Raw genomic sequence first — 21,990 nt, forward strand, 5'->3', positions numbered from 1 at the left:
ATTTTACCCTATTAGAGGACCCAAGATACTGGCTGGATTACATGAAGTTTTAGGTATTAAAGGGTATCTCAGTGAGGTATAAGTGGTAGGCAATAAAACAGCATCATGGACTTTCTTGACGGCACAGTGGTTAAGAATCCACCTGCCAATGCAGGGGACACGGGTTCGAGCCCTGGTCCGGGAAGATCCCACGTGCCACGGAGCAACTAAGCCTATGTGCCACAACTACTGAGCCTGTGCTCTAGAGCCCACGGGCCACAACTACTGAAGCCCGCGTGCCTAGAGCCCATGCTCCGCAACAAGAGTAGCCCCTGCTCGCCACAACTAGAGAAAGCCTGCTCACAGCAACGAAGACCCAACGCAGCCAAAATTAATTTAAAAAAAGCATCACAAGGAGGGACTAATGTAAATAAAACAGCAAATTTTGCTTATGGAATACATGTGTGCTGGTATATATGGGGATTGGTTTCATATAACCATTAATACCGCCCTATAAAATCCTTGTTTTGAAGCCGGGTATTCTAACTTAATTATGAATCAGGGTAAAATAAACTCTTAAATAAAGAATAACTGATAATATCTCGAACTAATAAGCAATCAATGTAGATGACTTTCTGAGAGAAAATAGTAAGACAAAGACAAATCCCAAACAAACAAACAAACAAACCAAAAACTATACTGAATCCAAACTAAACTTTCTGATGCCAGACATCAAAGAGAAATACCTGTTTTTCTGCTACCCAAAGAAATCTACTACCCACTAAAACTTTATAATCCTAAAAGAATATCTTAGAAATGGTACCAAATATACACATTTTCATTAATGCTAACAGAGTACCTAATTAATTTATAGTCCCCATCCCCAAAAATCTCGCCCAAATCTTTTTTATAACTTTCTCATTCAGTTTACCTACTTATAACTTTCTCATTCAGTTTACCTACTTATGACTTCATGTTATCACCTCTCTTCCACAGAATTCCAGTCCTCTGTCTTGAGTTCAGTCCTCTATCTCTACCACCAATAGTCATTGCAACCTAGCACCACAAATTCAATCCATCCCTTTACTTCCCCCAGATCAGTTTCCCTTCCGAACTCTGCCCATGGTATGATCTTTTTAAAATAATGGACTCATCTTCTTTGTTTGTTTGTGGTACACGGGCCTCTCACTGTTGTGGCCTCTCCCGTTGCGGAGCACAGGCTTAGGACGCGCAGGCTCAGTGGCCATGGCTCACGGGCCCAGCCGCTCCGCGGCATGTGGGATCCTCCTGGACCGGGGCACGAACCCGTGTCCCCTGCATCAGCAGGCGGACTCTCAACCACTGCGCCACCAGGGAAGCCCTAAAGGACTCATCTTTTATTCCAGATAGCTTATCACGAAATCCTGTAGATTTATCTTTTGAAATGTCGAGCATTTTTACTTCCTTACTTATCCCTGTATAATTGAAATAGCTTCCTATCATCTACAGTGCCAGTTTCTTCCCATTCCAATATATTCTTAAAGTACAAAGAGTTGATTTATTCATGTTATTCATTTGTTCAAAAACCTTCAAGGGCCTACGTTAAAAATATTAAAATCCTCACCAATAGTACTTAGCGCTGTCTACTCTTACCCAAACATGTCCTATCAGTCTCTGGTCCCCAGACAACATCAAAGCCTTCTATTTATGCTGTTACTGCATTTCCCAAAGCGTTTCTCACAATTAACCCAATGAAATACTTATTTCCAGAGATGTATAGTCTAAAAATGAAAAAGGATGCTGCTTCCTTTCCTTAAACAGGTTTATTTTCCACAGGATTTCTCAGACTTTAATAAGCTAATGAGAATTTTTCATAACCTATTTAATAATATCCATTAATATCTTACAAGCCATTTTTTGGGAAATGCTGGGCTATTAAACTGTCTTCTGGATAGACTGTCTCTATTCTCACTTATACGGCTTTTTGCCTTGTTAGAACATACCTTCCCCTCATCTTTCTACCTATACAAATCTATATTCCTCTACTGAAGTTCTCTCTTTTCCATAAAATCTTCCCTGACAGCTGGAACCCTCTTTGATCTAAGACTTCTCTGAACTTTAATTCTTCTAAATTTCCTCATATGCAGACAAGACTAAATCTAAATTCCTTTTGCTTCTCTTGTTTTTTCCCCCCACAGATTTATAGATTGCTTTCTGAAACATAATTCTCAATGCCAAGAGTCTTTAAAAAGCTACACATTTAACACAATTACACAATTGGAAGCAGTATAAAATAAACAAGTACCAGGAATCTCACACAACTGAACAAAGTTAATCATTTCAGAAGCAAGCAGGTAAAATTTACATTATGTGTTACCACACAAACCTATGTTTATCCTGTACCTATGACTGACATTTCATTCATTCACTCTCAAAAAAAGCAGAGATCAAAAGATGAATAAGAAATAATTGCTGATTTCCAAAAGAAGACCAACATGTTAACTGTAATACACAAACATGCTATTAAAAATAAAGGAGGCAGGAGTCAGGAAAGGCTATGGGATGAGGTAGTATCTGAGCTAAGCCTTGGAAGATGTCCACTCAAAGGTTACTCCTCTACTCCTCCCTGTTCCCAACTGTGGTTCAATGTTAGTGTACCATTTACCACATTACATCAGAATCTTCTACCTGACTGCCTAACCCAATGGTTCTCAAAGAAAAGGGGGGAAATTTTGCCCTCCAGTGGACATTTGGCCATGTCTAAAGCCCTTTTTTTAGTGTCATGAATGAAGGATTAGGGGGTGCGACTGGCATCTAGTGAGGGATGCTGCTAAACATCCTACAATGGAAAGGACAGTCCCCACAACAAAGAATTATCAGGTCGAAAATATCAGTAACGTGGAGACTGAGAATACCCAGTCTAATCTTTAGATTATCAACAATTCTGGTGCAAGAAGTATCTTATTCACCTTTGTATGCCCAGCACTGGACACAGCAGGAACTCTATACATAGTGGTAAATAAACCTCAATTTAAAGGCAATGGAATACAATTTTACATGTCAATTATACCTCAATACAAATGAAATAAAAAATAAATAGAGGCAATGGAAGAGCCAGTGAAGATTTTAAAGAAGGCAACAACATGACCTGTGTTCACTGATGTAAAGGATATACTGGAACAACTTCCAGTATCTTCCAAAATTAAAGATGTATATAATCTCTAGATATATATCTATTCTTTAGATACACATATTTTCCGTAAGTGAAAAAAAAAATGTGTATAAGGATATTCACTGCAGTATAATTTGAAGTAAGACAGAAAATAAATACCCACCAATAAGGATCTTACTAAATGACAAGATACTTGTTCAACAGAACACTGTTACTGTCACTGCTAAGAATGAGATAGCTCTCTACCTGTAATATTAAGAGATCCAACATAAAAATTTTTTATGCAGAAGAATGGTACAATATCAGGGAATGATAGAGAATACATAGGTATGCTGGTGTTTGTAAATGTATCCTTCCACCAGAGATATTCCATACAGTTAAAAAAAACCCAAAAAACTGGTAACAATGGCTATCTCTAGGGAGAGAAACTGGGGGGTTAAGATAAGGAGGGAAAGAGACTAACTCTTTAATGATTACCCTTTAATATATTTTCTGAATGTATGCCTTGTGCAGGTATTACTTATTATTCAAGAAAAAATTTTTCGAAAAAGAATTTTAAATGCACTATAAAGAGGAAAGATTAGAGGCATGGAAAACAAATTATTATAACAACAGCCTAGGAGAACAGTAAAAGCCAGACTAATAAAATGAGAATGGAAAGGAAGAACAGATCACAAAAACATGGCAGAGATAAAACCAAAAGGACTTGGAACTTTCTACCAGGAAACAGAAATCTGAGTTAACCCTGCACCTGCATGCAAGCAACTAAAGGTAACTGGAGAAAAAACACAATTGTACTAATTATTCAACTGAGCACCCAGTAACACCTGCAATTGTCTCACCAATAATTTCACTTTGCAATTGTCTCAGATGACCATTTCATGCCTTTTTCCTTCTTAAATTTCTAAAACCTGTCCTCCTCACCCATCTCAGCTTCTTATAACAAAAGGAAATTAGAAGCAACCTGACAAGAATGACCGTATCTTCCTACCAACACATCTGTACCCACAAAGCCCTATCCCATGCCCTTCCCATTAAAACATGATTATTCCCACTCTTCTCTGTGGCCAACCTCTATACCTGTGTCCTGTATTTCATCTTGCTTGCCTTCTTAATAACTTTCCTCCATTATACCTTCTTCCTGCATCATCAATTTCTTCCTTTTTTTTGAGACATTCCCAGAAAAACCCACCCTGACCTCAAGCTTACCTCCAACTACCATGTCTTATTTCAACATTCCTCTTCTTAACAGAAAAAAACCCTTAAATTATTTGTCTGTAATTACTGTTGCTACTCCCTCTTCCCTTCATCTCCTTTTAAATCACTCTATTCAGACTTTTCTCCCCAACACTCCACTGAAACCACAACAACCGGATTCCCATTCTTTACCATCTTATGTACCCTCCACAATATCTGAAAAGTTGAGAACTCTTCCTTTAAGTGGTTCATTCACTTGGCTTCCAGGATATTTCTCTCTGCTGGATGCGCCTTCCATTTCCTTTACTGGTTGCTCCTCTATTTCTTGCCCTCTAAACGTTGAAAATATTCTCAGAATAAGCCAAGGATTTCCCTCAATTTTGGTCATTTTAAGTTTCAGTTCCTGAATTTGTATTTGGTCCTTTTACAAATCTGCCATGTCATTTCATAACAATCCCCAACTCTGTTAAAAATTTTCAACCTTGGCTTTTTCCTTCCAGACCATAGTAAAACAATTGTTTAAATCCATATGTGGTCCCAGTAAGTCTTACTTCTATTGTCTGATGTTTCTGCTGGTTCTCACTCATGGCATGTCATCTCCTCATACGCCCAACTACCTCTGATTCTGCGCTAGACACTGCATTTGAAAAATCAAGGAAAATAATCTGAGGCTCAAGATACTATTTTCCAATCTCTACTTTATCTATATTCTTTCTGTATTAAGTTACTAATTTTCAAACCAGTTGTACTTCAAAATCTCTTGGGGGCTTTTAAAATACATCTTTGCTAGGCCTAATGCAGCAATTAAATTAGAATTGGGAGGATGCTCAACACAAATTGTTGGCATTTTTAAAAAGTTCCCTGTGAGAGACAGCAGACAGCAGAAGCAAGAACTACAATTCTGCAGCCTGTGGAAGGAAAACCACATTCACAGAAACACAGACAAAATGAAAAGCCAGAGGACTATGTACCAGATGAAGGAACAACACATAAAACCCCAGAAAAGCTAAATGGAGATATGCAACCTTCCAGAAAAAGAATTTAGAATGATAGTGAAGATGATCCAGGACCTCGGAAAAAGAATGGAGGCAAAGACTAAGAAGACATAAGAAATGTTTAACAAAGACCTAGAAGAATTAAAGAAAAAACACCTAGAAGAATTAAAGAACAAACAAACAGCAATGAACAATACGACAACTGAAATGAAAAATACACTAGAAGGAATCAATAGCAGAATAACTGAGGCAGAAGAACAGATAAGTGACCTGGAAGACAGAATGGTGGAATTCACTGCTGCAGAACAGAATAAAGGAAAAAGGATGAAAAGAAATAAAGACAGCCTAAGAGACCTCTGGGACAACATTAAATGCAAAAACATTTGCATTACAGGGGTCCCAGAAGGAGAAGAGAGAGATAAAGGACCAGAGGAAACATATGAAGAGATTATAGTCGAAAACTTCCCTAACATGGGAAAGAAAAAACCCACCCAAGTCCAGGAAGCACAGAGAATCTAAGGCAGGATAAACCCAAGGAGAAACAAGCCAAGACACATAGTAATCAAATCAATAAAAATTAAAGACAAAGAATAATATTGAAAGCAGCAAGGGAAAAATGACAAATAACATACAAGGGAACTCCCATAAGGTTAAGAGCTGATTTCTCAACAAAAACTCTACAAGCCAGAAGGGAATGGCATGACATATTTGAAGTGACGAAAGGGAAGAACCTACAACCAAAATTACTCTACCCAGCAAGAATCTCATTCAGATTCCATGGAGAAATCAAAACTTTTACAGATAAGCAAAAGCTAAGAGAATTCAGCACCACCAAACCAGCTCTACAACAAATGCTAAAGGAACTTCTCTAAGTGGGAAACACAAGAGAAGAAAAGGACCTACAAAAACAAACCCAAAACAATTAAGAAAATGATCATAGGAACATACATATTGATAATTACCTTAAACGTGAATGGATTAAATGCTCCAACCAAAAGACACAGGCTCACTGAATGAATACAAGACCCATATATATGCTGTCTAAGAAGAAGAAAAAGAAAAGGAATACAAATTGGAAAAGAAGTAAAACTGTCACTGTTTGCAGACGACATGACACCATACATAGGGAATCCTAAAGATACCACCAGAAAACTACTACAGCTAGTCAATGAATTTGGTAGAGTTGCAGGATACAAAATTAATTCACAGAAATCTCTTGCATTTATACACGAATGATGAAAAATCTGAAAGAGAAATTAAGGAAACACTCCCATCTACCATTGCAACAAAAAGAATAAAATACCTAGGAATACATGCGTCCTAAGCCTGTGCTCCGCAACGGGAGAGGCCACAACAGTGAGAGGCCCGCGTACCGCAGAAAAAGAAAAGAAAAAAAAAAGAAGATCTGGTACATATATACAATGGAATATTACTCAGCCATAAAAAGGAACGAAATTGGGTCATTTGTAGAGACGTGGATGGATCTAGAGACTGTCATACAGAGTGAAATAAATCAGAAAAACGAATATCATACTAATACATATATGTGCAACCTAGAAAAATGGTACAGATGGACCGGTTTGCAAGGCAAAATAGAGATACTGATGTAGAGAACAAACGTATAGACACCAAGGGGGGAAAGTGGCGGGGGGTGGTTGTGGTGGTGGTGGTGGTATGAATTGGGAGACTGGGATTGACATATATATACTAACATGTATAAAACAGATAACTAATAAGAACCTGCTATATAAAAAATTGAATAAAATTCAATTGAAACAAACAAAAAAGTTTCCTGTGAGATTCTACCATACAGCCAAAAAAGCTATGACCCAAATTTTTTCATCTGGTCACTTCTATCTACATTAAAGCCTCCCAAAATTTTATCTCTTGCTCGACCTGAGCTCCAGATTCTGATATACAACTGTTTACTTGAACCATCCACTTGGCTATCTAATAGACATTTCAAATTTAACAAAGCCACAACAAGTCTTACTTCTCCCTTCACCCCTCCCTTCTCCAGGCTTTCCTTACTACTAGGCCTAGCCAGACTCACTATCTCCTTTTGCCTGTATTACTGCACTAGCCTTATCCTTACTCTTGTTATTCCAACCCCCAACCCCCATCACCACCTGCCACAGGGATCTGCCAGACTGATCTTCTTAAAACATAAAAACCTCCAATGTTTTCATATTAAAAAAAAAAAAAAAACCCAAGTTCCTTACCATGGCTTTTATTATCCCTGCCTAGTTCCAATCTCATATTCTGACTCCACCCATTCACTAAATCCCAGCCACCTTTGCTCATTACTTTTCCTCCAGATGTCAGTAAGACAGGCCCCTCAATGTTCAGATCTGAACTTCTTTTTCACCTCATTATAAGGTTATTTCCTAACCACCCTACCTAAAATAACAACCAAGCTCCATGGTTTTCCCTATTCCCTACTATTCCATAACCCTAACTTTATTTTCTTCAAACACTAGTCATGTAAAATTACCGTGTTTGCTTATTTGTCTTCATCCACTAAAACACAAAATTTATGAGAGCGGGGACTTTTTCTCTTTTACTGTTGCAAAGAACCTAAAAAACATTACCTGGAAAACTGTAGTATAGACTCAAATATTTGTGGACTGAATGAATGATGACTGACTTCCCTAATCTTAGTTGCCAGTAAGATGGTACCGTTCATCAGAGGAGAATTTATGAGATTTATGAAGTGTCACATGTCAAGTACCCTCACATAAAATAAAGTTGGATACAAAATCTGTCCCCAAGAGCCACTAAAATGGACAAAGTAGTTTAAAGACTAGCTTTAATAAAGTTATTCTCCTAATTAAAAATAATATGGAACTACAGAACAATGTATCAAAGAAGGCATACTAATGAAAACCACACATTAATTATGTGCTTTCCATTCTGTTGTGTCCATCAGGAATTCTAATCTGCATTATTACTATTACATTATGAGGTAAATTTGTTTAATCATAAATTATACTATTTCAGAAAAGAGAAATGTATTTAAAAACAGACACCAAGCAGCCATTTGTTGAAGATGCATCTGATGAGTTAAACTAGTTGACCTCTCTAAGATTCCATGGTTTAAATAACAGAGATACACAATACTGTTATTATATATTCCAATGTTACTATATATACCATATAATAATACTACTATTGAATATTATACCTAAGATATTTGAGACCTCTAGAAGTATCATTGTCAAGGGATTACTCATGGATCTAATTTTCCACAGGATACTAAGAAAATAACAAGTGTGACCGAAAACATACATTAAAATGATTTATTTTAAAAGACACACAGTGTACTCTAGATATTTTTCTAGGCATAGGTATTATAATTTGAAATTCCCAACTTCTTGCACAAATTCTTGAATTGCATCAGATGACTTGTAAATCAATACAAACTGAGTTCAAAAACTATGGTTCAAAGTTTCTAAATTATTTTACTCAAAAAAAAAAGTCTAGTAAGAACTTACATGTACTAAAACTCACCACTAAACAAACTTAATGGCAAACAAATGGAGAAAATATCTGTGGTGTGTGACAAAAGACTGATGTCCTTAACATAAAGATGTCTTTTAAAAATGTCTTACAAATCAGTAGTGAGGGAAAAACAAGCAAAAAACATGAAAGGATAATGACTAAACACAAATAGACAATAAACATGCAAAAATATTCAAGTTCCCCAATAATAAATGAATGTATTAGAGTCTATTTTTACTACCCCAAAACTCTGCCATTTGATAAAATGACATCCCAGTACAAAAAACCCCATCCTCACATACAATGGGGGTGAAAGAGCGTTTCTGCAGTATATATAAAAGCCTTAAATTCTTCTGCATAAGGAAATAATCAGAAGTGTGAGCAAAGATTTCTATGTAATGGGAAAAAAATGAAAAATAACCTAAACACCTAACAAGAGAGGATTAGTTAAATCATGAAATATCCGCACCAAAATACTTAGTAATGAAACTAAATAATCATGTTGTGGAAAACTAATGATCTGGGAAATGCACACAATATATTATTTGGAAAAAAAAAGATAAAGTTGTGTATATGACCTCAATTTTAAAGTGACCCCAAAGTGTAAAGACACAGTATGCAATATGCACAAAAAAAAAGACAAGAAGATTATACAGGCAATTTACCAACTTTATTGGTTGTAGGATTACTAATTTTTTTTTCTTCTCAGGACTGTCCTGAATTTCTACATCTGATATTAGTCTTTTTCTTTGCTATACTTCTTCTCCTTTCCTATTTTCTGTTGGATTGATAATTTTCTACCTCCTGCCCCAGTTTAGAAGTTAAAAATTGCACTTTTGGAATAGACAGAACACAGAGGGTCTCCAGGGTAGTAAAAATACTCTTACTATACCATAATGATGGATATGTTATTATACACTTGTCCAAACTCAAATAATGTACAACACCAAGAGTGAACCATTATGTAAACTATGGACTTTGTGTAATTATGATGTATTAACGTAGGTTCATCAGTTTTAACAAATGTATCACTATGGTGAGAGACGTCATGATGGGGGACGCTACGCATGTGTAGGGGCAGAAGGTAGATGGAAAATCTCTGTACCTCCTCTTCAATGTTGCTGTGAACCTAAAACTGCTCTAAAAAAAGTCTTAATTTAAAAATATATATATATAAAATCACACTTTTGTTCTCTTAATTACTTATATCCAAATTATAAATTGATGTAAAATGGCTAAAACTATTTTCTATAAAGCTGATCCTCCTAAAAATGACAAGAACCTCTACCCAGGAACCAATCCCCACAAGTCCCACACCGCTATTTCTTTTTTAGGCTTAGTATTCCATTTCTTAACAATATAAATATTAATTTCCAAGAATAATGAATACCATGTATTAAAATACAACTGGTAAAAAATGAGTTCACCATGATACACCAAAGGAAAAAAAAAAGAAAGAGAGAGAACCTCTGATGGCAGCTAAGACACCAACTCATTCTGAAAACAGATAAATAAAAGGAATGGATTTAATAGCTTATCCTGCCTTTCTTGTACAAACTGTGCTTCGGGGGTAACCAAATAGCTAGCAAGGGAAGGATCTTTTCAGGAAAAAATCACAGCTTAACACAAAAGGACTGAGAAAATTAGAAAAATCACCATTTTGCAAATCTTAATGAAATAATGAATCCAAGTTACAACAATGAAAAGCTGCTAAAACCATTATTTGAAAAGCTGAGACTTGGAGGCACATGAACCAATAAAAGACACAGTGCTTGTATGAATCTTAACTTGATCAATTCTAAAAAGGTATTTTTTAATCATTTGGGGAAAACTAAACATTACAAGGCTATTAAATAATATTAAAGGATAACTATAAATTTAAGGTATTGTAAATAATGGTACTTTGGTTATGTTTCTTAAAATCCTTATTCATTAGCGCAGCAGTTTTCAAACTTCTTGATATCAGAATCACTTTAAGTTTTAAAAATTACTGAGGACTTCAAAGAGTTTTTGTTTATGTGAGTAACACCTATTTGCCAGAGAAGAAGAGTAAAGGAGAATGGCTGACTATGAAGTTGCATATGGGAATGGAGAGAGGTGGTAAAATGATACTATATCTTAATTATGGTGGTGATTATACAACTGTGTTCAGTTACTGAAAGTGCAGAATGGTGCACTAAAATTTTAGAAGGAATTTTACTATATGTAAATTATGTTGTTTAAAAAATCCATTTTTAAAAAATTTGAATGAAGATTTCAATTGTCCTCTGCTTATATATCAATATTTTCCATATTAGGAATCAAAACTGGGAACATTTTAAAGGTTGATTTATTAATTTCAAAGTAACAAACTCATAAATGTTAACGTAAGTAACATGAAAAATATATATTTTTAAAAATTAGAATAGTTTGACATTTTTGCAAATATCTTTAATATCTGGCTTCTTAGAAAATAGCTAGATCATACTAAGTTAAATAAGTCAGACACAGACAAATATATGCTATCACTGATACAAATTAACATTTACAAAACAGAAATGTAATCACAGACATAGAAAACAAACTTATGGTTACAAAATGGGGACGGAGAGGGAAGGAATAAATTAGGAGTTTGGAATTAACAGATACACACTACTCTATATAAAACAGGTAACAAGGACCTACTGTATAGCACAGGGAACTATATTCAATATCTTATAATAACCTATAATGGAAAAAAATCTGAAAAAGAATAGATATATACATATATATAACTTTACTGCTTTGCTGTACACCTGAAACTAACACAACATTGTAAATCAACAATACTTCAATTTAAAAAAAAAAAAAAAAACAGCTACATCTTTATATCTGCTTCTGTGTTCAATCTGCTGTGTTATCACATATCATACAGCCTCTGAAAAACTCCACTGTACACCACTTGTGAGGCAAAAATGAAATAAGCAAATAGCATCTTGGTATTATTATGAAAATAACTTGGACCTCACAGACACCTATGAAAAGGGTCTGGGACTCCTAGACCACACCGTGCAAATCACTCCATTAGTATTACTGGGTAAAGTTATACACTCTCTGGAATTTACTTTAAAATACTCCAGCAAGAGTAAAATTTCAAATAGTGGGAAAAGAGGAAAGAAGAAAGGCAGAATGTTGATAACTGTTGAAGCTGCGAGGTGGTTACCTTAAGGTTCATCATACATTTATCTGCTTTGGTGTATCTCTGAAATTTTCTGTAACTTAAAGTTACTAGTGTTTTACGGTCAGTTAAATTATTAATTTTTTACCCACTGTAATCACTACTATGTCCTCATTTCCTCTGGATCCATTTTTCTACTTAACACTTCAGTAGTTAGTTTCATAAGGGTCTTTGAATAATAAACTTTCAGTCCTTGATTATTTTAAATATCTTCATTATATTCTAACTCTTAAGTAGGATTTTTAATTGCATACAGAATTCTTGCCTGCTGGTTACTTTCTCTCAGTGCTATAAAGATACTACTACATGATCTTCTGGTATGTGTGTGGCTGATGAGAAATTTGTAGGTCTGTAATTTGTTAGCAATCTGACTTTTCTGTTAAAATTTAAGATTATCTTTCTCCAAAATTTTAGTTTAAGACAGGGGTGGACTTATTTTTATCTTTCTTAATACTTGAAGCAAAATTTTCATCTGTAAACTATGTATCTCCAACACCAGAAAATTCTCAGCCATTATCTCATCCAACACTGCTTCTCTTGCCATTCACTCTATTCTCTTTTTCTGAAAATCTTATGTTGGTGACTCTCAATCTTTCAAGTCTCTACCTGTTCATTATCTCTAAACTATATTCTGGGTAAATTTCTAAGTATATTACTATTCACTCATTTTTTTTCTATGTCCAGTCTAAAGGTTCTCCTGTTTGTCCCGTCAAATTTTTCTATTTCATCTAAACAATGCTATCAAGACATACCACTACTAGTAAAAAAAGAAAAAGCACTGTAAATTAAACACTGACATGCCATGGTCGGTAAGATATACTCAGATCTCAGAAGAAATGTTAAAACGTTAAACAATTCGTGTCTTTGAATCAATGAAATATGCTTCTCCTTTCTAGGATTTCTGGTTGTTTCTTTTACACATCTACCTTTTTTGTTTCACAACTTCTTTTCTAAAGATGCTACAGCTTCCTTTTATCTCACTGACAGGTATAAACATACTGATTTTAAAGTCTTCCACAGATTTTTAAATTATCTTTCTTTAATTGGACATGAATTCATCTCTTGATTGTTAATTTTACTGGCTATCTTTCATAGATTTCTCCCTTCATCATGTATTTTGCAATTTTGGTTTTCAGGCTTATACTGAGTATAATTTTTCTCTCTGCATTATACCTCCATGCCTGGCATTTTTCCAAGTGTTTCCACCAAGTCTGTCTGGCCCTAATGTAGACCTAGGTCTTTTATTGGCTTCAGAGCTAATACTGGAGATGTCATAAATCTAGACACCAAGTTAATCGCCCAATGGTTCAGACTGGTTCAGAATCTGATCACAAGATTTTTGATGTCCTCCTATTTCCCCATGTCCTCCTCTCATTTCTGTAAGTGTACAGCCTCATTTAAGCTGTACCTTAGAGTAACAGACAGCAACAAACTTTTTTTTTTTTTTTAAGCTCGCCTCTACAAAAAGGAATCCTAGGCCAGGCCCTGGTTTTAGGCAGTGAATTTGACAGCTCCTTCTCATGTGGGGTCTTTATAACTATATTAATAGAAAATTAAATAGAATATAATTCCTGACCTAAATACCTAACAGGTATGGTCACCCTACCAAAAAAAGTAACTAAAAATTAAACAGGATAAAAAAAACCTGTACAAGCAGTATAGTTATGACAATATTTTAAAATGTGCATGACACCAAGCTTTAAATATACCCAATCTTAGAGGATAAGCCAAAATCGGGTAGAGAACTAAAATTTGAGAAACTGGCTAAGTCTTGGCTTGAATTTGGGAGAAATTTTCTCACTCGAAAAGATGTCAGAAAGATCGCCTAGCTTCAAATACACAGCAAATGGTAGAGTAAAAATTAAATTTCAAAAACAGCATGCATTTCTCAGTGGGCAAGGAAAAGAAATAAAGGGAGTGAGTGGGGCTGCAGCTTGGGGCCCAATGAGCTCTATGTTCCAAGGAAGATGGGGGTTTGGTTTCTAAGGGATAAGAGGCACTAAACATACCCCTCATGAGGAGAGACCCTGAATCAGATTCACTTCTTAAAACAGGTTGGAATAGAGGTCATTTTTGTGAAAGGGGAGCTTAGAAAAAAGGTCAAAGAAACTGCAGAGTCCTGGTAAAAAAAACGGTGTGGTCTCATTTATTTGGGAAATGTGTTACCTTGTTTCCATACTCACCAAAAAGCAAAATGCAAACCAATGGTGTCAAAATTTTAAGCAGTTCATCTGTGCATACTATGCTCTAACACCGATAAAGTTTTTTTTACTGATTTTTCATGTAAGAAAACACATCCTAAAATAATTTCTTCCTTCTTGCCAATTAAAAAGACAGTAAGTACACCAAGGGATAGTTTTCCTATTACCAAATTAACCCCAAATTACAACTTCCTGGTTTTTATTTCTAAATATGCTGTTATGTACTATGCAGCATTTTTATTCTGATTCTCTTTAACTTTTATTTTCTCAAGTTCTTTCCCCATTCCTTTAAAATTCGGAAAAAAATTCAAATTTAATGGCCTTCTGGAGTGCTTATTTTACCCTTCCTTGCCAACATACAATAAACTAAATTATCATCCTAAAAATTCGATTTTGTATTTAATTCAAACACTGTTGCTATTTTGATAGTATTTTGGAAATAAATTATTGTACTGAGCACTTAGTGCTTTATATCAATCTAATTTCATGACCAACATAAATCCACAAAATTACAAATAAATTCTCTAGAGGTGTTTTTCTAACATGTATAGATCTCCGTAACTTTAACTTTGTGGAAGCTTTAAAAACTGGTTTCTAAAAACTATCTCCTATGTCTTCAGAAGTCTGTCATCTACCAATATTCTCAAACTTTTTGGTCTCAGGACTCCTTCTAAACTCTTAAATATTACTGAGGTCCCCAAAAAGCTTTTGTTAATGTAGGGTATTTATTTTGATATTTACTGTATTAGGAATTAGAAGAGAAATTTTTACTGTTTTGATTCATTTGAAAACAATAAATCCATTAAATGTTAACACAAATTAAGGTTTTATGAAAAACAACTATTTTCCAAAAACATACATAAAAGTTTAATGAGGAGAGAGGTCATGTTTCACATTTTTGCAAATCTCTTTAATATCTAGGTTAAAAGAAAACAACTGGAGTTTCATATTTGCTTTTGCAGTGTGTTGCAATACATGGTTTGGGCTGAAGCATATGAAGAATATCTAGTTTCACGAAGATATGTGGCTGGAAAAAGAAGTAATCTGATAGTCTTTCAGCCAATTGTGGTTATTCTTCTTGGACACTATACCAAATCTGACAAGTGCTAAATTTCTTAAAGGTCAGTTGTAATGTAGAATCTGAAACTATATTGGTAAACTTTCCACATGCTTGTTGTTGGCCTATCTTGAACTCTGAACAGATGGATCTTTTACCCATGCAGGATTTTGTAACATGAATTGATCATCTGAAAACTACTGGTTCACTCAGTTATCATAAAGATGTTCCAAATGATGGCATATTTCATTATAATATAGTATCCCCCAAAATGCTATTAATATTAATATCACTGTCCATTTCATCATAAAAGTATGTAATTATTAACAAGTTACCAAGTTCATAGTAGTAGATTCAAGTTTTCCAAAATTCTAATTTTCACTGGAAAGCCCAAATTTTATCATTGGTAGCAAACAGTCAAGTTTTTTTCCTTTTAGGGACAGGCTCACTTAATTCATTATACTTTTTAGAAAATATCTGTCACTTAAGTACATGAGTCTTTCAATAACCATAGTTTGTCAGTCTTTCAAGTAAAATGTGTTTCCAAAAAATAGCACCTAGTTCAGCTTGCAACTCATACAATTGCTCAATTGAAAACAATATATATTTTTTCAAAGATAATCATCTTATTTTGGTATGCAGCAGAAGTGCTTTATTAAAGTATACTTCCCATTTTGTCATAAAGAATATTACGAAGACATGCAGCAGGAACTACAAATCAGAAACACAATGAGATACCACTTCACACCTATTCTTAGTATATCTAAAATCAAAAAGGAGGACAATGATAAATGTTGGTGGGGATATAGAAAAACCGGAACCCTTCTGCTGGTGAGAATGTAAAATGGTAGTCACTTTGGAAAAACAGTTTGGCAGTTCCTCAAAATGTTAAACATACAATCCAGCAATTCCACTGCTAAGTATATACCCAAAAGAAACAAAAACATGTCCACACCAAAAAACTGTACACAAATGTTCACAGCAGCATGATTCTTAATAGCTAAAAAATGGAAATGTTGTCCATCAATGGATAAAGGAATAAAATGTGGTATATCCGTACATGGAATATTATTCAACCACAAAAAAGAACAAAGTACATTTAAAGGCTACAAGACAGATGAACCCTAAAAGTATTATGGTAAATTAAAAGTCAGACACAGAGAGCCACATACTGTATGATTCTACTGATAAGATATAATAGGCAAATCTAAAGAGACAGAAAGTAGATTAGTGGTTGCTGGGGGCTCAGGGGATGGGGCAGGGAAAGTGGAGTGACTGCTAACGGGTAAGGGGTTTGGGGGAGATGCTGAAAATGTTCTAAAATTAGAGAGTGGTGATGGGTACACCAGTCTGTGCCTGTATTAAAAACCACTAAACTATATATTTTAAAGGGCGAGTTTTATAGTATGTGAATTACATTTCAATAAAGCTATCATTTTAAAAAGGACATGCAGCATTCAAGGGTCAAGGTTTAGTAAAAATAACTCTTTTGACTTGTTCATCAAGGTCATTGCTCAGTGAAGCTAGCTAGCATTTTTCTTTAACTGCAAGTGGATGGTCATAAAGAATACAACTACTAGTACAGTTTAGCATCACAGCTTTGATTTGCGCTAAAACACAGCAGTTTTAGCCACCATCAGTGAAAATGTCTATACAAGAAAAAAGGCAAATAAATTGTACTATTATTATTAAAAGTAGTTTGATATCAAGGACCTCTGACAGGGTCTCAGGGATCCTCAGAGATCCACAGACCACACTTTGAGAATGCTGCTCTAAACCATAGCTTCAGAAGGCTCAAATGCAATTAAAGGCTTTCTAAGCACAGACAATTCCTATTTTCTAAGTATATATCACAAATTCCTCAAAAGAAAAAATACCATTACTTCAAAAAATTAAATCCAAGTGTCCCAATTTAAGAGTTTAGAATCACTGACTCAGTGGAAGGTTATAACAGCACAATCTCCACAAAAACCCAAACAATGACGTAAAAGAGTAAAAGTAAGAATTTAGTGTACAACAAAGGATTCAATAAAACACTATCTAAATAAATAACAGCACAAAGGTAATGAGGATACTATCTTTTAAAAGAGATTTATATTTTTATTATTAAGTAATTATGTACTACTTAATTCTTACACAACAAAGAGTAGACTTCCGAAATTTTTACCCATACTATCAATAATAACATATCTAACACACCTAGGTTTAAGTACTTCACACTTGTAAGAATAAACTATCACAGAACTGAAGAATTTTAGGTCTAGAAGGTACCCTAGATATAGTTACCTAGGCCAACCGCTGCATTTTACATGCTGAGAAAACTGAGTTTGCAAGAGAAAAAGTAACTTAGCCAAAACCACACAGGCTAGCTAATGGGTGAGACAGCATAAACAGTACCTACTCCCAGTACCATGTTTTCACTATACCAACCTGATTGCCCAACCAAATAAAATGCATAGAACATTTAATTTACATCACACCAAGAACAGCCAAGACACCTTACATGCCAAATAAAAATTTTGTGATGCCTGAGAGTACCAAACAGATGTGAAAAAATGTACAAAACTAAGTGATGAAAAACAACAAATGTAATTGGCATAACAGAGAAATGAATCTTTGACTTCAAAAACTACAATCTTTCAATGAAGAACAATTTGAAACACATTTTGGTGTTGACTTTTCACAAAGACACAGGGAAATGTATCATCACCTTTAAAGACAGCCAGATACTGATGAACACCTCACTGAACTTATCTATAGCATGACATGACTTGGAAAACTCACCTGCAGGACTGTCAGCATTCTCTCCGGGGTGTAGTTGTATACCAGTAGAATCTATAGAGTTTACTGTAACTGTCTGTAGATTTGGCAACTGACCAGTGCTTAGACTAACTGGAGTTGAAGTCAAGGCTCCACCTGCTGCAACTTGACCAAGCGTGAGTGTCTGAACAGGCGTCAAAGTTATCTGTTGGGCAGCAGTATTCTGTATTTGCAAATTCTGCAAGTTCTGAACCCCTTGTACTTGAAATGTTTGCCAAGTTATCTGTCCAGAAGGGGTCACTGTCTGTGCCTGAATTAAAAAGGTTCCAGGATTCAGCTGCAACTGAAGATTTTGCAAAGCCTGTTGTGATATATTCTGACCACTGGCTTGCACACCATGGATTGTCTGTGGTGTAATACCTTGCACAATTTGGGCTTGACTGGTTGGCTGCTGAGACTCTTGAAGTTGTAGATGTTGTACAACAGGCTGTGCTGTAGAAACCTGAATATTCTGAGCCTGTGTCTCTTCAGAAACAGGCGACTGGATATAATTTCCCTGAAGATCTGAAGAATGGACTTGCCCACTAGTAGTAGTCAAGCTATTTGTATTTTGTTGTAATATACCTGTACTATCTATAGTAACAGGCAACTGTGATGAAGAGGATGTTGGCACAAATAAATCTGTCTCAGTATTAGTTTCATTAATATCAGGAGAAACCCGCTCACCAGTCCTTTCTGAATTGTCTGAACTATCCATAGCTTGTCCTGTGTTTATCAAATGTCCATCAGCATTAATGCCTGCGGTCATTGTCTGAGAACTGCCCGAGAGTCCCAAAGAATCTAGATCGACACTATTGATTGGTACAAAGGTAATATTTCCTGGAAGACCAAGAGGCACATTAGCAACTACTTGGGTTTGGCCAGGAAAGGATGAACCACCAATTGCAACTCCCTGAACCTGGACTTGACCAGTCTGTGGTATGAGATTCTGGATATTAGCAGGAGGTGTTCCAGAGGCAAGCAAGGTTTGATTAGAGCCAGGAATGATCTGAATTTGACCACTTTCTTGATTTATACCCCCATTATCTGAAGAGCCTGTGAAACCAATCTGAACCTGCTGACCATCTGATGACTGAATCTGTGGTATTACTTGATACTGAACATTGGACACTGTACCATTTGATGAATCTGATCCTGGTGCAACTGAAAATATTTGCTGATTCTGCAAATTCTGAAGGGGAAGGACATACTGCCCACTGGAAGTAGCAGCACTTGGAATCTGTACTAGATTACCAGCTTCATCTTTTATAGTTGTAGGTGTGGCTGACAAAACCTCCCATCGGTTTGGTGCTCCTCCTAACTGTGCAGAAGCCAAATCACCTGTCTGGGTAAAGAAAACAAAAAATGTTATGTGATATGTATTTGTGGTACATTTAATCCAATCCTCAAAAAACTGATATAAACCCTACCTCCTGAAAATAAAAGTTCTCTTAGTAACACAACACAGCTCAAATACAGAAGTACTATATAAACTACAATAATCATCATTTCCAATTTTGTTAGTTATTGCAAAGATAAGCCATGCTATTTGAGCAGGCAAAAAGTTCAATTAGAGTATTATTTGTTTTATGACTACCAACTGATTTTCTAATCCCTCACCTATGATCTACAGTTAAAAATAAATAAATAAAAGTAGAAGTAGCTAGAGAAAAGATTACGGACAGCTCAAACCAAACATACCTCACTGAAAAGAGTTCAAAAGGTATAAAACTCACTAAAAACATACCACTAAATCAGGTACATTACATACGCATACGAAAAAGAAATATCAGAGCAGTGTCATCAGTTCCCTGAGTTAGAAAAAGTTAAGATTTGTATATTACTGCTATCAACCTTAAATCAAACAATTAAAGCTACTCTTTCATGGCATGTATTAAGGTACTCCAGAGTAAATTCAGGGTGAGGGCGATTCCTTTAGTGAGCCATCAAATTCTTTTTCCCATGAACTACTAAAAAAATATGAGACCTTAAAAAATTTTAATGAGGAAAGATTATTGCCCTGTGACCACCACTGTAAAGTCAGCCCATCTGAAAGGTTTTTCTAGAATCTAAAAGCTGGAGGATATAGACTGTTGCTTTACCTACTATTTCTACCTAAGTTTGCAGAAGAATGCTAGACATATACATTTTGTATTCTGTGACCTGCTAGAATCTCAGATATCATCTCCATATTTTATGGATTAGACAAGACTAGAAAAATACCAATGGAGGAAAGCAGAAAGCAATAAAACCCAACAAATCAATGTCAATTTTTTTTTTGACATTGACATTCAAAGGGTAAATTTTTTAAGGAATAATAATAGTAACACCTAACATTTGAACCGTTCTTTTATATGCCAAAAACCACTTTTATATGCCAAGAACCATGATAGGGATTTATAAGATTATATCACCTGTTGCTTACAACTATCCTATGAGGTATTATGACCATCCCCATATCACAGATGACAAAATTGACAGACAAAATCACACAGCTATCAAATGGCCAAAACAGGATTTAAAACTAAGCCAGTCTAACTCCAGAAGCCAGGCTCTTAAATACTATACCATACTTGTCTCCCACTAAGACCAGGGGTAAAGATGTGGGGAATGAGACCCTATATGAATTAATCACCATCAAAATAATGCCATCCCTAACCCATTTCCTTCTAGATCTGTATATGATTTCCCGTAACTCCACACACCACTAGACAATGAGAACATGAGCATATAGCCCAGAATTCTCAACCTAGGATCCATGCCTGGGATTCAAGGGATCTTCAAATCCTCTAAAATAGCATACCAACTTTTTGATAGAGGGCCTGGGGTGGGGGTGGGGGCAATGGTATCTAGAGTTTCTTCATATTCTCGAAGGGGGGTCTTGTGACCATAAAAAAAAGGTTAAGACAAATACTGTTCTCTCAACATAAACCATTCCACAAAATTTAATACAAATATTGTACAACCAGATGAACCTAAAAATTTAAGGAGACTCACTACCTAATTTTCATGTACACACACAGTTGAAGAGTATATATTTCAATAGATGAACCACAGTGTAATGACTCCATTCAAGACATTTGAGGCTATCTGCCAAGATGAAATAAGGATGAGTAAGCCCATGAGATATACAAGCTCATCTTCAAGTGGTTCACAATCTATCCAAGCAGACATACACATACAAGCTACTACTATGTGAATAGTGGTGTACACTAGGCATATAATCAGAACATTTTGGGGGAACATAGAAAAATGAAAAAAAAAATGATTTCACATAAGAGATTTTTAAGTAATTGTGGATAAAATTTAAGATTTCACTGTGTGTGGTTAGGAAGCAGAAATACAGGCATTAACAAGGTATAGAAATAAAGTCACAGACTTTTAAGAGACTCTAAAAAAATAATGTGTAGTTTGGAGTTCGAGAGGATCCAGAAAACATTCATATTCATAGAAAAGAGTAATGGGGAACAGGACTAGACATTTTTATCAGGGCCTGTAGTAAATGGTTTCACAGGTCCTACTAAGGAGTTTGGACTTTATCCTACAGATAGTGAATGAAAGCTATAAAAGGTTTTGAGGCAAGTGAGTGGCGCAATCAGATCTGTGCTTTATAAAGATAAACTAAGACCTAGTGAAGGAGACTGAAAGGCTGAAGACAATAAAGGCAGAGAAACCGTAGGACCCAGTACAAATGTCCAGGCCTGAACTAAAATAGTGATCTATCTTTTAAACACAAACATTTAAACTTATCAAACTTAAATTGTTAAAATGAAGCACCAGACTTTAAAAGTAGCTTACATTCTTCAAATTCTACCTGGTATAAAAATTACAAGCTTAAGTAATCTTTCCCTATATTAGGGTAACAATTCATGTTTCACTTCAGTCTCTTGGCTTTTTTTTTTTTTTTTTTTTTT

General features: G+C 35.3%; 1 protein-coding gene across 1 annotated transcript in view; it reads right to left on the reverse strand.

Annotated features, from left to right (window-relative positions):
* SP3 (Sp3 transcription factor) overlaps positions 1-21,990 on the reverse strand; it is a 102,436-nt gene that overhangs the window by 31,226 nt on the left and 49,220 nt on the right. The window contains exons 9-10 of the mRNA XM_024732844.1: positions 19,778-19,781; positions 18,062-19,502 (exon numbers count right to left, since the gene is read on the reverse strand). Of these exons, the coding sequence (XP_024588612.1) occupies positions 18,062-19,502; positions 19,778-19,781 (1,445 nt within the window). The remainder of the gene's footprint in view (positions 1-18,061; positions 19,503-19,777; positions 19,782-21,990) is intronic.

This window comes from Neophocaena asiaeorientalis, unplaced genomic scaffold (genome assembly GCF_003031525.2).
Source record: "Neophocaena asiaeorientalis asiaeorientalis breed wild unplaced genomic scaffold, Neophocaena_asiaeorientalis_V1.1 scaffold96, whole genome shotgun sequence".
Lineage (NCBI taxonomy): Eukaryota > Metazoa > Chordata > Mammalia > Artiodactyla > Phocoenidae > Neophocaena > Neophocaena asiaeorientalis.